General features: G+C 39.1%; 1 protein-coding gene across 9 annotated transcripts in view; it reads left to right on the top strand.

The window, feature by feature from the left end:
• DMD (dystrophin) overlaps positions 1-17,537 on the top strand; it is a 4,177,531-nt gene that overhangs the window by 2,593,974 nt on the left and 1,566,020 nt on the right. For all 9 annotated transcript variants that reach the window (XM_075336500.1, XM_075336497.1, XM_075336505.1 and 6 more), the window contains one exon: positions 3,898-4,073. In XM_075336500.1, coding sequence (XP_075192615.1) covers positions 3,898-4,073 — 176 coding nt within the window. The remainder of the gene's footprint in view (positions 1-3,897; positions 4,074-17,537) is intronic.

Raw genomic sequence — 17,537 nt, 5'->3', positions numbered from 1 at the left:
CTAAAACATGGAGGGGGTGATTGCTGGATGGTAAAACTTCACACCTGTAAGGATATTACTTATAGTGGTGGTCCTGCATCTAAAATGTCATTCCTAAATATACTGTATATTATTACACCCTAAACACTTTTGTTATTAGCTGTAATATAAAATACCGTACACTTTTCTCTATCTAGCTAATCCCTAAATGTGTTTTTTTTTTTTACTGAACTTCCTGTGATGTTTTGATTGAGAGGTGTCACAAACATGATGTCACTGGAGGCTGGGGCTGGACTTTTAGTTGCCGGGCCATGCCTTGAATGCTTCAGTGTGTTAAATTATATATTAATACATGAATTCAATATGTGACTCCTTATTCACCCATTATACACTAATCCTGTGTAGTGACAGTACCAGCATCTGTAACATTATTTTCTGTAACTCCTATGACTGCAGGAGACAATACATAATGAAAAAAGTAGGAAAGTGTTACTCTGGACAACAATGTAGACATCTTGAGACTGTATAAAAGTCTCAGGATTGTGCTTTGTGATTTGGATGCAGTGGGTATGCACTAAGAGTAGGAAGGTGTTGGCTTTGTGATGGATTCAGCCCTGACAGAGGGCACTACCTTCTGGGAAATATAGTCCAGAGGCACAAGGAGAGCAGGAAGGAAGTTTAGAGTATAAGCAAAAATAAACCATATAGGTATATACAGTGTGTCCACCCATATCCTGTCCACTGCCATTAACTTGAGAACGGCGGCAGCTATAGGCATAGAAGTGGTGTCTAGGTATAGTAAAGTAGTTATGCGCTACACAATGAAACCACCTATAGTGCCACCTGGTGGAAAACAACGGAGTTAGCATTTTTATCTAGAAAACGGAATGAGATAGAGAAAACAAGGGAATTACAAAGTTGTAGGGCATCATCAATTCAATACGAATCGACACCTTGCATATAGAAATGCTATGATTAGAATGTGTAAACTCACAAGGCTGCGGATGTGAAGCGATACCTCGTGGAGACCTTCCTACAAGTCATTGGATATGGTAGCTGCATGGAGTGGCCTCCACGCTCACCTGACCTGACCCCATTGGACATCTTTCTGTGAGGGTCATGGGTTTCATACCATGTCTGTATGCAAGGTGTCGATTCGTATTGCTTTGATGATGCCCTACAATTTTTTAATTCACTTTTTTTCTCTATCTCATTCCGTTTTCGAGATAAAAATGCTAACTCTGTTGTTGTCCACCAGGTGGTGCTATAGGTGGTTTCATTGCATAGCGCATGGCTACTTTACTATACCTAGACACCACTTCTATGCCTATAGCTGCCGCTGTTCTCAAGTTAATGGCGGTGGACAGGATATGAGTGGACACACAATATATATATATATATTCATACAGTGTGTCCACTCATATCCTGTCCACCGCCATTAACTTGAGAACAGCGGCAGCTATAGGCATAGAAGTGGTATATAGTGCCTAGAAAACGCCTTCAGTCTGACTTATTCACATTCTATTATTTTGTGAATATAGCTGCAATATATGTTTCCTTAATAACAGTCTTCGCATAAACATTGGGAAGTCTGATTTTGAAGTCATATGAAACTCCAAAGTGAAGAAGCAGTTGTGAGAAGGTAGCACATACCTGCCAGATCAGAATGCACACAGGATTTGTTTGTATTCGGTAACCATTGGTATATAGCACTACAATGGAGATGTATTGTGTACCAAATAATTTTTTAAGAATACTTTTTAAAATGTTTCATTTTTTTTTATTTAAGATGTATTGAAGCAATGACAAAGTTTAGTATTCTTTAAGAAAATAGACAAAACTAGTATATAAAAGAAGCTTTGAATAGACTTACAAAACAACAGATCTCATAGTTTGTAAGCTATTATGCTATTTATTAGTGTTCTTTGTTGTAAGAGCATGATGTTCTAAGAAAAGGAATAAGTACATACAAAATTGGAGGAGCTGCTTTTGTCACGTTTATATTGTACATTGGCAGGATTTGATACGATCTGCAGTCCATCATGATTTCTTTATTACTTCACAAGCTGTTGGACTGCTCTTTAGTAGTTGTTTTGGAATCTCCCTCAGAAAATATTTTAGAACATATCCCGAGGGCATACAAATCACAGTGTGCTAGTTGACAGAATTTCAAAAAAGATTCTTTGATTCCTGATGTTCAACCAGCAGAAGAATATTTCTGTCCTGTCAAGCTGTGGCTGATTGTGAATCAAATACTCTAGCAGTGGATTAAAAAAGATATTGTACATGTTTAGAATTCCTTGCACTACAATCTTCAGTGACACGCTTTACCTTGAATGTATTCTTTCTTAAACTGAAATGTATAGTCATGCCTAGCTTAATACACAATACATACTTTACAATAACATGAAGAAATACAGTCCTGTTACCACGGTATTTAAATATTACTAAATAAAGAGTAATTTTCCGCCTCAAAACATGATATTAAATTTAGTTGCAAGAATGAATTAACTATCTATCTATCTTATCTATCTATATTATCTATCTATCTTATCTATCTATATTATCTATCTATCTATCTATCTATCTATCTATATTATCTATCTATCTATATATATCTATCTATATTATCTATCTATCTATCTATCCATCTATCTATTTCTAACTATCTGTTATCTATCTATCTATCTATCCATCTATCTATCTATTTCTATCTACCTATCTATCTATCTACCTATCTATCTATACCATCTATTATATATTCACTATCTATCTACTAGATATCTTTTTCTATTTACACTATCTACTTTCTATCTATTTATATCAACTTTCTATCTATTTATATCAACTCAATCATCTATCTATTATCTATTTATATCTACTCTTTCTATCTATATACCATCTATCTATAGTATATATCTATCTATCCCTCTATCCATCTATCTATTATCTATCTATCCATTATTATCTATCTATCTATCTATCTATCGACCTGTCACATTCATACATTTGAATTACAGAAAATATTTTCCTTGTCAACATACAGAACAATGACAGACATACGAGTACATCTACTCCAAACAAAAGTACTAAAATGGCAGCCATAAAGCGTCAAAGCAAGCAAAAGATTCCACCATCAGATAACAGGGGAGCAGAATAGGTAACAGAAGAAAGTGACTTTGCAAACCATTTGGATCACTATTGAGCACATAGATTGTCTCTGATACCGGCTGCATTTGATGTGTGTCAAACATATATGACCGGTATGCGGAAACTAATTTTACTACACCATGCCCGTATGGCACATGTTTTGAAGGGGTTACAAGTTTTAAGGTTCATCTCTCTAAGGTTCAGGATTTTTGGGAGGCTATTATATCCAATTGCCCTGACACTATAATATGCAAGAGAGCAAATTTATTAAGACTATTGTTTTATATGCCAAACTTAAACCAGCACATTACTAAGAAATACACACTACTAAGACATTTGGGTCATTTTTACCTACTATTTTTCTGGCATAATGATATCTAGTTTTACGCATTACTTAAGACCAGTGTATGGAGTAAAATAAAGTAAATCTGTTAGGCCCCTGAAGGCCCTTAAATTTCACTTGCTTTTCTTCTCACTTTTGAAAATTGATGAGAGAAGTCCAAAAAATATAAAGTTGTAAATATCTGCAAAAAAAGGTTGTTCTTCAAAATTGTAGTCATTTTAAATGCCAAAAAAGTCAAGTACAAGCATTAATATATTCCATCCACAGTTTAAAACATATTTTAATTCTATTTCTATTGGTGGTAAAAAAAAAAATATCTCAAATTCAAGATTACAACAAATATGTTGCAGATACTTTGACAATGTTTGGCAACTGTGTAAATCATTAGTCTATGATATTTATAACGTATATTTTTCTATCCTCAGGCACTTGAAGATGGCATAGCAGAGCAGCTAGCTGTTGTGAAAACACTGAATGTATCTGGCGGAGAGATTGTTGAGCAGTCCTCACCTGCTGACGCTGCTCGTATTAAAGATAATTTGGATACCCTAAATTCTCGTTGGAATACAATCAACAGGAAGCTGCAAGAAAGAAGAAGAAGGTGAGTACTCCTCTACTTATGCAAGAGTTTTCCTAGTACTCATCAAGTCTCATTTCTAAAAAGGCCTTAAAACAACACTACAAGTGAAAGGCAGTGTTAAACATTTGGCTGTCAGAAGTGGTAATTTAGCAAATATTAGAGGCATTGGCCCCAGTCTATCTAAATTTCTCCAAATATATATGTATACATCAGAGGTTTTGAATTTGTTGAATGATTTGTATATATTTACTGGATTATTGTCATCCAATGCCCATGGTAGGTTCTCCTTACTTCCTTTCAAATAAATATATTGTACCTCATCCTTACTGAATATGAATACTAGAGGTGAAAATATTGAATATACCAAAATAATAATTATTTTGTCAAAGGCCATGAAGGAGGTAAAAAAAAATATAAATCATTGTACTCACAGGTTCTAGGCCCGTCTTACAAATGTCTTGCCACTACAGCTCCCATCCTGTTCCTTTGTTTGGTTTGGATTTGGCTTCAGATTAGTCTTTGGATTGGCCAATGGATCAATCTTTAGTCCAGATATTCAGTTGCTCTTCAGATCTCACATGGTTTTTGACCCCCTTGTGACCACATGGCTCAGCACACATCATTGACATGTTGCGTCTCCACATGACCACATGAGGCCAAATACTTGATTCAATATGGGCCAAAGACTGATTCAAAGACCGATCCAAAGCCAATGGAGGACCGGGCAGGGAGTTGTGGTAGCAGAACAAGTGAGTATAATCTTTCATTATTTTTGGCCCCTTTCCAGCCCTCTGTTTATTATGCTATGGAAGAGAGGCAACAAACCTCTTTTGAGTGCAGATTTGATTGTATTCAGAATAGAACCAGCTAGCCAATTTAAGTGAATATGCCTGTATCAAACTTTGGAAGATTGGATCATCTGTAATCAATACGTTGAGCTCTTTGAACCCTTTGATGGTGGACTTAATAATTTAATTTCCTAACTAACACATTCAAATTTAACATTGATGAAAAATATTGACTGATGAAGTTAAATAAATATGTCAGTCAATACCTTTTCTCTGTCTACGTAACTATCAGCTCATGTTACTCCACATGTCAGTGAAAGTATTCAATCTCATCAAAGTATTCAATCCTGGATTACAAATGATATTTACACACTTTTTTTAATAATGGTTTATTGGAAAATGACTTTTAGAGCCAGAACATTTATAAATGATTTCTTATTTGTTAATCCTAAAATAAAAATGTCATTTATATCGTGAGCTATGTGATCAAATTTTCCATGACATTTATAGAACAAGTTAAACCATCTCTTATCAGTTTTCTTTTATGATTTATATTGAGTCTAGTATATTCTTCTATGCTTCACATTTACAATATATTAGAATACTCCCACTCATAAAACAGTTAAACCGTAAAATTGATTACTTTAGTTCTAAACTGTTACTTAATTTTTCAATTTACAATTCTGTTCCTAGACCATATGGTTCATACAAGGTCATTTTTAGGGAGGGTTATGGAATGTCAGTTTATCAACTATTGTTGAACTCTGCATCCTTTTTCTGGTTTTCATATTGCTTTAGCTGTCTATTTATGTTGTTTCATTGATTTAGTTATTATAAATCACAGATTGCTTTAGGGTATTGTTGTGTTTTACCACAATGACTTCAATAGAAAAATTTCATAACCAAACCTAAACATAGATACAACAGAAGACAAGCTTGCCCATAAAGCTTGTCTTTTTTTGGAGTGCTTGGGGGTTAATTTCCTCCTAATCTCTTCCATATGCAACTAGCATACAAAATAAATTGACATGGCTTCACTGGGAGCATTCTCCATAAATCAAATTTCATGTGAAAAAAAAGCAGTCAGGCGAATTCTACATTTTTCTGATCCGCTAATCTCTACAAGTTATCATATCAGCAAGTCTCCACTCACTTAAATTAGAGAAAAAGAGAAAATAAATAAAGTAAAACTCGTGAAAAATTCAGGATACGAGTCATATAATGGGCAGAAGCAGTCTATTTTAAAAAGTCTAATGATAGTTATATACCCTAAAGACAAATGCAAGAGACAAAAACATTTAAAGAGGACCTGTCACCAGGTCATAAATGACCAGTTTTTAGCTCTTGATTAGAGATAAGCAGGCCTCTGGATACTCTGATTTGCACATACTTGAAAAAAAGTTTGGTTCGGGAACCCAGAATTGACCCGAACTTGACCATAGACAACGAACCCAATACAAGTCAATGGGATCCAAAATTTCTGTGCTGAAAAATGGCTGTAAAATGGCTGTAGTGAGGGCAAATGAGCAGCAAAAGGAAGCAAAATGGGGGAAAGAGAAGGACAATTATACATACCGTGTTTCTCCAAACAATACATAGCAGTAAGACTCTTTTGCTGGCCCTTTTAAACTACATAAATATTCACTGCTTCCCTCTTCCACCCTCTGTGCCAGTGTTTGTGATAAGTTGCAGACTATAATACATGTCCCCCACTCTCTGTGTTGGCATCTGGGATTGGCTGCAGAGCAGTTTTGCTATATTGTAGTGTAAAAAAAATAAAAATAATGATGTTGACAAATCACAGCTATCATCAACTCTTTATATTACGCCGATTGCCACAACACCAGGACAATTGGGAGGAGCCAGAGTTAGCACATCTAATGGATGTGTATATTCTAGGGCAGCTGAAGGCTGCTATTTTCAGGCTGGGAGGGGTCAATAACTATGAGCTTTCACAGCCTGATAATACCAGCCCCCAGCTGTTTGCCCATGACATTTTTAATTAAAATAACTCTAAAAAACCAGTGAGATCCCTCTATTTTTGATAACCAGCCACAGTAAAGCATACCGCTGGGGGTTGCCGCCTATAGTTGTCTGTATTACCCTCACTTGTTATCAAAAGTAAGGCACGATCCCGCATCATTTTTTCCATTTCATTTTTTTTTAAGTAGTGCGCCAACTAATCATAGCCATGCCTTTACTTGACATGGGGCCGGAAGTGCCCACACTGATAAAGGTTGCTAATTGTTTGCTCTGCAGTTTTTCAAAAGCTTTGTTTAGATTACAAAACCAAACAGGAACTGGACGAACAGGTAAGGCTAGGTTCACACACTGCGTTTTTTTGACGCTGCGTTTTTGTGCGTTTTTTGCGGCAAAAACCGCACAAAAGCGCACCTGCGTCAAAAAAACGCGGCAAAAAACGCACGCGTTTTGCCGCGATTTGGTGCATTTTTTTGCTGCGTTTTGCTGCGTTTTTGCTCACTGCGTCTTTATGCGTTTTTTATCAGTGAACAAAAAAAAAGGTCTGATGTCATTTCCTTCTTCAATGTGTTCTTCATTCTCCACTAGTGTATGCAGAAGAGCAGACAGCTGCAGAACTACAAGGCTCAGCATACTCCATCCAGGACTGTATGCTTGAAGGAGAGTCAGGGGGAGCAGACCTACAAGGCTCAGCATCCTCCATCCAATAGTGTATGCAGGAGAGCAGACAGCAGCTGTCGAACTACAAGGCTCAGCATCCTCCATCCAATAGTGTATGCAGGAGAGCAGACAGCAGCTGTCGAACTACAAGGCTCAGCATCCTCCATCCAATAGTGTATGCAGGAGAGCAGACAACAGCTGTCGAACTACAAGGCTCAGCATCCTCCTTCCAGGACTGTATGCAGGATTTCTTTGCCCCCCCCAAACAAAAAAAATGACGTGGGCTTCGCCATATTTTTGTATGCTAGCCGGGTACAGCAGGCAGGTACGAGCTGCCCCCAACCCCCAGCTGCCTATTTGTACCCGGCTGGGAACCAAAAATATAGGGAAGCCCTTTTTTTTTTTAATTATTTCATGAATTTCATGAAATAATTTAAAAAAAAAATGATGTGAGCTTCGCCCAATTTTTGAGTCCAGCCGGGTACAACTAGACAGCTGGGGATTGGAATCCACAGTGCAGGGTGCCCATGCTTTCTGGGCACCCCCGCTGTGAATTGCAGTCCCGCAGCCACCCCAGAAAATGGCGCTTTCATAGAAGCGCTATCTTCTGGCGCTGTATCCAACTCTTTCAGCTGCCCTGATGCCGGGTGGCTCGCTGGGTAATAATGGGGTTAGGGCTAGCTGTATAGCTGGCCCTAAGCCCGAAATTCATGGTGTCACGCCAATATTAGACATGGCCACCATGAATTTCTAGTAAAGATAAAAAAAAACACAACACACAGAAAAATATTTTTATTAGAAATAAAACACAACACAATTAGTGACTCCATCTTTATTTAAATAAAGAACCCCCCTCCGCAGTAATCCTGGGTCATGGGTCCGGCGCCGTCCAATCCGGATCCAATATCATCTGATCGGTTTGCTGGAAGGCAAAGCGATCAGATGATGTGTCAGGTTCTAGGGGCTGAATCACATCACACATCAGCTGATTGTATAAAAGCCGTTTATACAATCAGCTGATGCATCAGTGCAAAAAAAAAAAAAAAAATACTCACGTCTGTGCTGATTACCGGCAGCTCCTGGAGCGATGGGGCGGGAGTCTGATCCTGTCCGATCGCTGCAGCAGCTGCCGGTAATCAGGGATGAAGTCTCCTGACAGCATCCACTGATAGGTTAAACCGGCCGGGCGCCCGCGTCACCGCGATACTTACGATCACCTGATGCGTCAGGTGATCCATCGCCAGGTACTGCATCCATCGGAGGTTTCCCGGCCGTCTGCACACAGCTGGAGCGGCGATACCGTGAGAGGAGATGGGAGCGGGCATGGCACCGGAAGTCTGCAGACAGGTGAGTATAACTTTTTTTTTTTTTTTCTACTGTTCACTTTTGTTTTCGCAGCCGCTTCCACCTCCCGCCCAGACATGGCGCCGCACGGCAGTATACATGCACAGGACGGGAGGTGGACGCGGCAGTGACGGTAACGGGAGGATTCACGCTTCTGTATTTACTGACAGAAGGAATCCTCTTCCTGTACACGTCACTTTACTACCCACCTCCTGCGTTTATAGCTGCGTTTTTGGTCTTAGAAACGCACCAAAACGCACCAAAACGCTGCTATTTGCGTTTCTCATTGCGTCTTTCAACATCCCATTGCACTCAATGGATGAAAAGCGCAGTGAAAAACGCGGGAATAATTGACATGCTGCGTTTTTGTGGCACCACAAAAACGCAGCTGAAAAAAAACGCTGGGTGCAGACAGCAAAAATGAAAACCCATAGACTTTGTTGGGGAAGCAAAGTCATGCAGTTTTCTGAGCAAAAACGCACCCGAAAACTGCGCAAAAACGCCGCGAAAAATGCACTGTGTGAACTTACCCTAACAGTCTGTGTTTGGGTCTGAGAACCAGACACACAGTATTAGGTGCGAACCCTGAACTTTACCGTTTAGGTTTTCTTATCTCTACTCTTAATTTATTTCTGCTGCACTCCTGAGCTTTTTTTTAAGGCTACTTTCACATTTTCGTCTTTTACCCTCAGTCACAATCGGTTTTGTGACTAATGCAACTGATCCATTACAGATAGTGGTAAAAAGGATGCGATGGATCCTGTGAAAAGACGGATCCGTTGTACTATAGGTTTTTGGGAAAGGATATCCACCATACAAAAACCATATGAACCCATTGGAGGGGAGAGAGAGCGAGAGAGAGAGATTTTTATCCAGTAAGGAATTTACACATCTGAGCATGCTCAGTTTCTAAAAGACAGATATATCACTGGAATCCATCATTTGACTGATTCCGACAGATTCCAAGCCCATATGCTTCCAGTATACCAAACGACGTCCGTTGCTGTCCGTTTTTTCGACAAACATTACATTCTGCATTGATTCTGTTCGAGGGTCAGTCATTCCACCTCTGATGCGTCGCGAGACAGATGCAATGCAATGCCATCAGTCGCAATCCGTGGGGAATTCTATGGGGAAAAACTGAATCCTACAAAATATTTTGCAGGATATCATATTTTCTCAAGGCGACGGATTGTGACAAGGTAAAAAACGGAAATGTGAAAGTAGCCTTAAATGTCATAATGTTCCAGCCATATGGGCATTTTATTTAATACTAATTTTCATGCTTTTTATCATGGGGGTATTGCTTGCATAATTCTCTGCAGCCTATTTTAGTCTGCTTTAGATTATTATTATCAATACATAAAATGGCCCATTTATCTGAAACTATATGGAGAATTGTTTTTTTTTTTTAATTTAATACTCAAAGGATCAGCGGGAACAAAATAAAGTAAAAAAACAAAAAACTAGCCATTCTTGATTTGTTGTCTGGTCCTCTTTAAAACACAAAAATGTTGCGGATGTTTGCCTGTAAAGATATCAGCAGTTGACATTCTAAAATGTTAAAAACCATCTACAGTACTGTCTATGTGCACTAATTTCAGCCATCAATGCTATATAGATCTGCAGTAATAAGCTAGCTACCTAGATCTTAAAGTTTTATGACCCAAGTAAAAATCCATGTTCATAGGGATAAAAACACTTGCTAATTTATTGTTGTGTTTAGTATTCATTAAACATTTATGGAAAGATATGTTTAAGTGTTTGAAGTCCAGTCTTCTGCTGCAGTGCGGAGGCGCCACAGGCATTATTAACATCTCATCTCGCATACATTTCCAGGTGTTCATAGTATTGCTTAGTGCTGCAAAAGGGAGGAGGAATGTTTTGGATAAAGTCTCTGTAATTGTTAGTCTATATCTTTCGTAATGTTTGTCACAGTATAGACTTGACATTTTATGATGGCTATGAATATCATACATACATGTGTAGATATCTTTTCCTTAGAGTCAGCACTTTTGACCCTGAACAAATGACTGACATTACTTAAGAGAAAAAGTGTAGATGTGTTAAATATACCTTTTATACTATTTTAACAACTTGACACAGCAAGTTCTCTGAAGGTTGTGCCTAAGATTTAAGAGCATTTTGCTTTAAAGACGTTTTCCAGGAAAAAATATTTACAACAACAGGAACAATATACACTAGAGATCAAAATTAGAGAACAACGCACAATTTTCTAAATGTTAAGGTCATTGTGTAGTCCTATGTGATTATATCCTAACATTAGTAAACTCGCAGTATTTTAAGCTAATTTCATACATTAAATTTATTCCAAAGCACATATTTAAAATGTTAATGAGATAAATTAAAAAGAACACTGATCAAAATTAAAGAACACTTCCAGATACCTGCAAATAATTGGTGTTAATCTGGCACCTGGTGCTGATTTCCTTAACTATCTGATAAACCCTATTTAACCGGCAGCCTAACTTTCTAGTTTTTCTGACTTTGCAAAAATGGTGTGTTGTTCCAAAGTGACTGAAACCCTCTAGTAGCAGGTTTGTGAATCCACCTTTAGCTTTCAACACTGCTTGAATCCTTTTGGGCATGCTCTCAATCAGATTTAAGCATGTCTGGATCAAAATATGATCCCAAGTTTTTTTTGCACATCCCAATGTTGGTGCATACAGGTCAACTTTCTTGAATATACTGTATATATATATATATATATATATATATATATATACTGTATATATATAGCTTTTTCTTTAACTCTAACCAGAAGTTTTCAATTGGGTTTAGATATGGGAATTGTGGGGGCCAATCCAGCACATCTACGTCATTGTCATTGAACCATTTTGTCACCAATCTCGACGTATGCTTAGGGTCATTTTCCTATTGTAATACCATTTCATCCTTTTCATACCCATAGTATTAGAGTGTACAAGTATCTCGTCTTGTAGGATACTTACATATGACTCAGCAATGAGACCTCCATCAATTCTGGTCAAGAATTCAACATCTTTGGCTGGGGAACTACTCCATATCATCAGGTTTCTTCCAATAAACTTGACCGTTCCTCCAATTTCTTAATCCGTTAGCTTCTTTTTTTCCTTTTTTCTTCCAGACCTATTTGCACACATAAGAGCCTAGTCTATTGACTTTTCTCTCATCTATCCCAATCACCTGTTTCCAGTTTCCTTCTACTCTCCACTTTTAGTACTTTTTTTGCAAACTGAAGTCGGCGCTTCTTATAATATTGAAGGGAGGCTTCTTCACCTTTCTTTGAGCAACTATTCCATTCTATTGTCTGTTGTAGCTTTATTGTTCTATTTTTTTTTACATTAAGCACTTTTAAATAATTCTTAATAAATTATCTGTTTTAGAGGGTTTTTTCAGTCTTTTTGCAATATTTCCTCATCTGATTTAATTTTCATATGGTTTAAAATCAACCATTAATAACCCCACTGATAGCCTGCCAAGTACGTTACATGTGGTGCTTTTACTCAACAATCAATAAATTAAGAAGTTTAAAAATGTAGCTACAATTTTTTCATCATTTACATATCATTACTCTGTTTACCCATCCCGTGACTTCTTTAATTCCATGATTTTTCCTTCTTGAGGATGTAATAATCAATTTTGTACAGTGTATTTGATTTCACTAATTTAGCTGATTTTATTGTTTATTTTCCAGTGGAAAACCCCTTTAGGAACTCTAAAACTAGAATGTATTAATGTCACATAGATGCTATCTTTTATCTTAGTAAGCTCTCTTTCAAGACAGTTGCTCATAGTCAAACAGTAGGAGGGATAGGAGAAAGCGCATTGTACGTACCAGGGCACCGCACCGCAGCTATAAACTGCTTTCAGGCCTTCCATTCATTTCTGGGGCCATGTATTAGCCTTTATTGCATATGTACTTTTTTCTCCACACACCGGCGTCTGTGATTGGATGCAGTCAAACACACCCCACCCAGAGTGACGGCATGTCTGATGCTTCCAATCACAGACCCAGTCTGCATGTCTATCATAATGTAAAAATGAATAAATAAAAAAATAGCGTAGAGTCACCAATATTATAATACCAAGCATAGATAAAGCATATGGCTGAAGGCTCAAATTCCTGGTGTGTGCTTATCTTGGCTTTGTATCAAAATAAGAGGAACCACATGTGACTTTTTTAATTATTAAAATAAATAATTTCAAAAAATCATGTGCGGTCCCCCCAATTTTGATACCCAGCCAAGATAAAGCCTGACAGCTGGAGGCTAGTATTTTAACGCTGGGGAGACCAATGCATATTGGCCCACCCCAGCCTAAAAATAGCAGCCTTCAGCAGCCCAGAATTGTTGAATTCAATAGATGCACTAATCCCAGCACTTTACCCAGCTCTTCGCATTTGTACTGGTGCGGTGGCAATCGCGGTAATAAAGGAGGCTAATGGCAGCCCACAGATGCCACTAAACCCTAGATTAGTAATGGGGCGGGTGTATGAGACTCCCTATTACTAATCTGTAAGTCAAAGTAAATAAGATCAAACACTAAAAATATCCTTTATTTGACAAAAAAATACAAAGAAAAACCCTCTTTCACTACTTTGTTAACCCCAAAAATCCTCTGCAGGTCTGATGTAATCCACACGAGGTCCCACTACGATTTTAGCTCTGCTACATCTCAACTGACAGCGTGTGACCATGGAACATGATTTCCCACTTTGAGCTTCAGGCAGAGCATGAATGAGCCTCAGCAATGAGCAGTAACATCACTCAGGTTGTTTGCTGTCACAGCTGGAGTTCTCCATCTGTGATCACAGGTAACTTGACCTCAGAGGACCTCAGTTGAACTCATTAAACTCACTTGCATCTCCTGACAGAAATACTTTTTTGTCAAGAGATGCAGATTTGGTGCTGAACTCTTTACACTATATTCCTACACTCATTCTACACCACCTGTCAAAAAATCTCATCACTACCGCATTATACCGCATGCAGTTTTGATCTATTTTTTGTGCCAGGATTTGTAAATTGAGTGCATTAATATGGTGCAAAAAATTTAATCACCAAATTTCTATCTCTTGGCCCAAAAATGCAAAAAAATATTTTTTTTGTGCCAGGAGGTGCAAACTTGGTGCTGAAATCTGGTACAGACATTTCAGCACCAAATTTGCACCTCCTTGCAGAAAACTGCACCGAAATTGCTTCAAACCTTTTTTATTTTGCCTTTTTAAGCCAAGAAATGTAGACTTTGTGATTAAATTTTAACACCATATTAATGCACCCACTCTACACTTCCTGGAAAAAAAATGTATCACAACTGCATACGGTAGTGATGCCGTTTTTTGCAAGGAAGTGTGCAACAATATAATGTAATAATTTCAGCACCAAATATACATCTCCTGGCAGAAAAAACGCAGAAAGAGATGCAGGTCTCATCTGAGGTGAGGTAACAGGTGGCGGACTGTGGGAACCTCCAGCTGTAACCGCAAATCACCTGAGTGATGTCACCACTGATCGTGTAGCTCACTTTCTGCCTAAAGTTACAGCGTGCAGTCACGTTCCATGAATGCGCTCTGTGACTTCAGATATGTAGCAGAGCTGGAATCATCGTGGTTTACAATGGGACTGCAGGGGTGTTTATGGGGTTAATAAAGTGGTGAAAAAAGGTGTTTTTTTTGTATTTTATGTCACATGAAGGATTTTTTTGTTTGTGTTTATTTACTTTTTCATACAGATTAATAATGGGGGGGGTCTCATTGATAAGACAAGATAAGCGCACGGCTAGGGGCTGCAGCCTGTAGTCGTATGTCATATGCTTTATCTGTGCTGGGTGTCATAATATGGGAGTACCCTAAGCCAAATATTTTATTTATTTATTTTTACTGTGCAATAGACCCGCAGACAGCACCTGTGATTGGTTGCAAGCAGACAGACTGGGAGCACGTCTGGCTGCAACTAATCACAGATACCAGGACAGCTGGTGGGTTGGGAAAACAGTGCATATGCAATAAAGGTAAGGAGCGGCCCTGGAAGTAAATGGGCAGCCACGGGATCAGCTACAGCCATGCCAGAGCCTCGGTAAGTATGATGCGCTTGCTTCATTCTTATTTTCTTTATTTTTCCCTTATTTTTTGTTATTTCCTGAGTTGCCAGATCTGGATCAACATCCAAAATCCCGGGTCCTGGCCTAGCTCTCAGGTTAGTTTGAAATCACGCAGATCCAGACTTTAACAGTCCGGTTCCAGCCATCACTAATCATCACCCCTTTTGTTCCATTGAAAATGAACCAATGATATTAAAAACATACACATACTTGGTATCGCCACATTCAGAAATGCCCAATCTATCAACATATATCATCAAGTAATCTGATCATACATGGTGTAGAGAGTAGAGTTGAGCGCGGTTCGCGGTTCGAGGTTCTCCAGTTCTAGGCTCGAGTGATTTTGGGGCCTGTTCTAGATCGAACTAGAACTCGAGCTTTTTGCAAAAGCTCGATAGTTCTAGAAACGTTCGAGAACGGTTCTAGCAGCAAAAAAACAGCTAATTCCTAGCTGGCTTTCCGCTGTAATAGTGTAAGTCACTCTGTGACTCACACTATTATGACATTTCAGTGTATAGTGTGCGGGAACAGCGCCTTCAGATCACTGCTGTTTGTATAATGGCGATCGCCATTTTTTTTTTTTTCCTTGTCTTCCTTCCCTAAGCGCGCGCGTCTTGTGGGGCGGGCCAGCATGTCAGCCAATCCCAGACACACACACAGCTAAGTGGACTTTTAGCCAGAGAAGCAACGGCATGTGTGATAGGATGTCCATGTCACATGTCCCTGCATTATAAAAACGAGTATCTGCCCGTCCGGACGCCATTATCTCTTCTGCGTCCTTGGTGTCAGACATCACTGGCGCAGCTCCGTCCTTTGTCCTATCGCCGATACTGCTGTATGCGCTCCATACACAGCGCTAGATAGCTTAGGGAGAGCACTTTCTATCAGTCCTTTTAAGGGCTCGTACCGGCAGGGTCAGAGCCATAGGTGACAGGTCCTGAAAACAGAGACAGCGTCTGTGTAGCCAAGGTCAGGGATTTCGTCGCTGCATTTCCCCATTAGGAGGGAATAGAAAGGCAGGCTTCCATTCCTCTACCCAGAGCCCCACAATCCTGGCACTGTACCCTCCTGTCCTCTGCACACTCTAACTCATTATAACAAAGCCATTATACTAGCAAACAGTCAGTGTACCTAGTGGCATCCTAAACGTGGCTATTGTACTTTTGTCTAGTCACACTAGTGGAAAGATATTTGCAGCACGTCTGCCTGCATTGCACACTCAAACTCTTTTTACCTAAGCCATTATACTAGCAAACAGTCAGTGTACCTAGTGGCATCCTAAACGTGGCTATTGGACTTTTGTGTAGTCACACTAAAGGAAAGATATTTGCAGCACGTCTGCCTGCATTGCACACTCAAACTCTTTTTAACTAAGCCATTATACTAGCAAACAGTCAGTGTACCTAGTGGCATCCTAAACTAGGCTATTGGACTTTTGTGTAGTCACACTAGTGGAAAGATATTTGCAGCACGTCTGCCTGCATTGCACACTCAAACTCTTTTTTACTAAGCCATTATACTAGCAAACACTCAGTGTACCTAGTGGCATACAAGAAGTGGCTGTTGTATTCCATTAGTGCCCCACTGGTGCCAAGCTATTTCTAGCACCTGTGCATGACACCCTCCTGCTCTGTTTTTAATAAGCTATAATGATAGCAAAAAATACTGCCATTTAGTGGCATCATAGAACTGGCTGTTGTATTCCATTAGTGCCCCACTGGTGCCAAGCTATTTCTAGCACCTCTACATGACACCCTCCTGCTCTGTTTTTAATAAGCTATAATGATAGCAAAAAATACTGCCATTTAGTGGCATCATAGAACTGGCTGTTGTATTCCATTAGTGCCCCACTGGTGCCAAGCTATTTCTAGCACCTGTGCATGACACCCTCCTGCTCTGTTTTTAATAAGCTATAATGATAGCAAAAAATACTGCCATTTAGTGGCATCATAGAACTGGCTGTTGTATTCCATTAGTGCCCCACTGGTGCCAAGCTATTTCTAGCACCTGTGCATGACACCCTCCTGCTCTGTTTTTAATAAGCTATAATGATAGCAAAAAATACTGCCATTTAGTGGCATCATAGAACTGGCTGTTGTATTCCATTAGTGCCCCACTGGTGCCAAGCTATTTCTAGCACCTGTGCATGACTCCCTCCTGCTCTGTTTTTAATAAGCTATAATGATAGCAAAAAATACTGCCATTTAGTGGCATCATAGAACTGGCTGTTGTATTCCATTAGTGCCCCACTGGTGCCAAGCTATTTCTAGCACCTGTGCATGACACCCTCCTGCTCTGTTTTTAATAAGCTATAATGATAGCAAAAAATACTGCCATTTAGTGGCATCATAGAACTGGCTGTTGTATTCCATTAGTGCCCCACTGGTGCCAAGCTATTTCTAGCACCTCTACATGACACCCTCATGCACATTTTGCTACGCTAATGTTATAGCAAACTCAGGAAATTCATTGCTGCATTTGATAATTCGGAGGGATAGAAAGTGAGGCTTCCTTTAGCTTTTCCTTCTGTTCATAGACAGCATCTCCAAGTTCACACCCGAAGAGCAATTTCTCCTCCACGTCTAAGTGTGGAGAGGCAGCTAGTGTGCAT

This window comes from Anomaloglossus baeobatrachus, chromosome 2, assembly GCF_048569485.1.
Source record: "Anomaloglossus baeobatrachus isolate aAnoBae1 chromosome 2, aAnoBae1.hap1, whole genome shotgun sequence".
Classification (NCBI taxonomy): domain Eukaryota; kingdom Metazoa; phylum Chordata; class Amphibia; order Anura; family Aromobatidae; genus Anomaloglossus; species Anomaloglossus baeobatrachus.
This window is presented reverse-complemented; position numbering and strand designations above follow the sequence as displayed.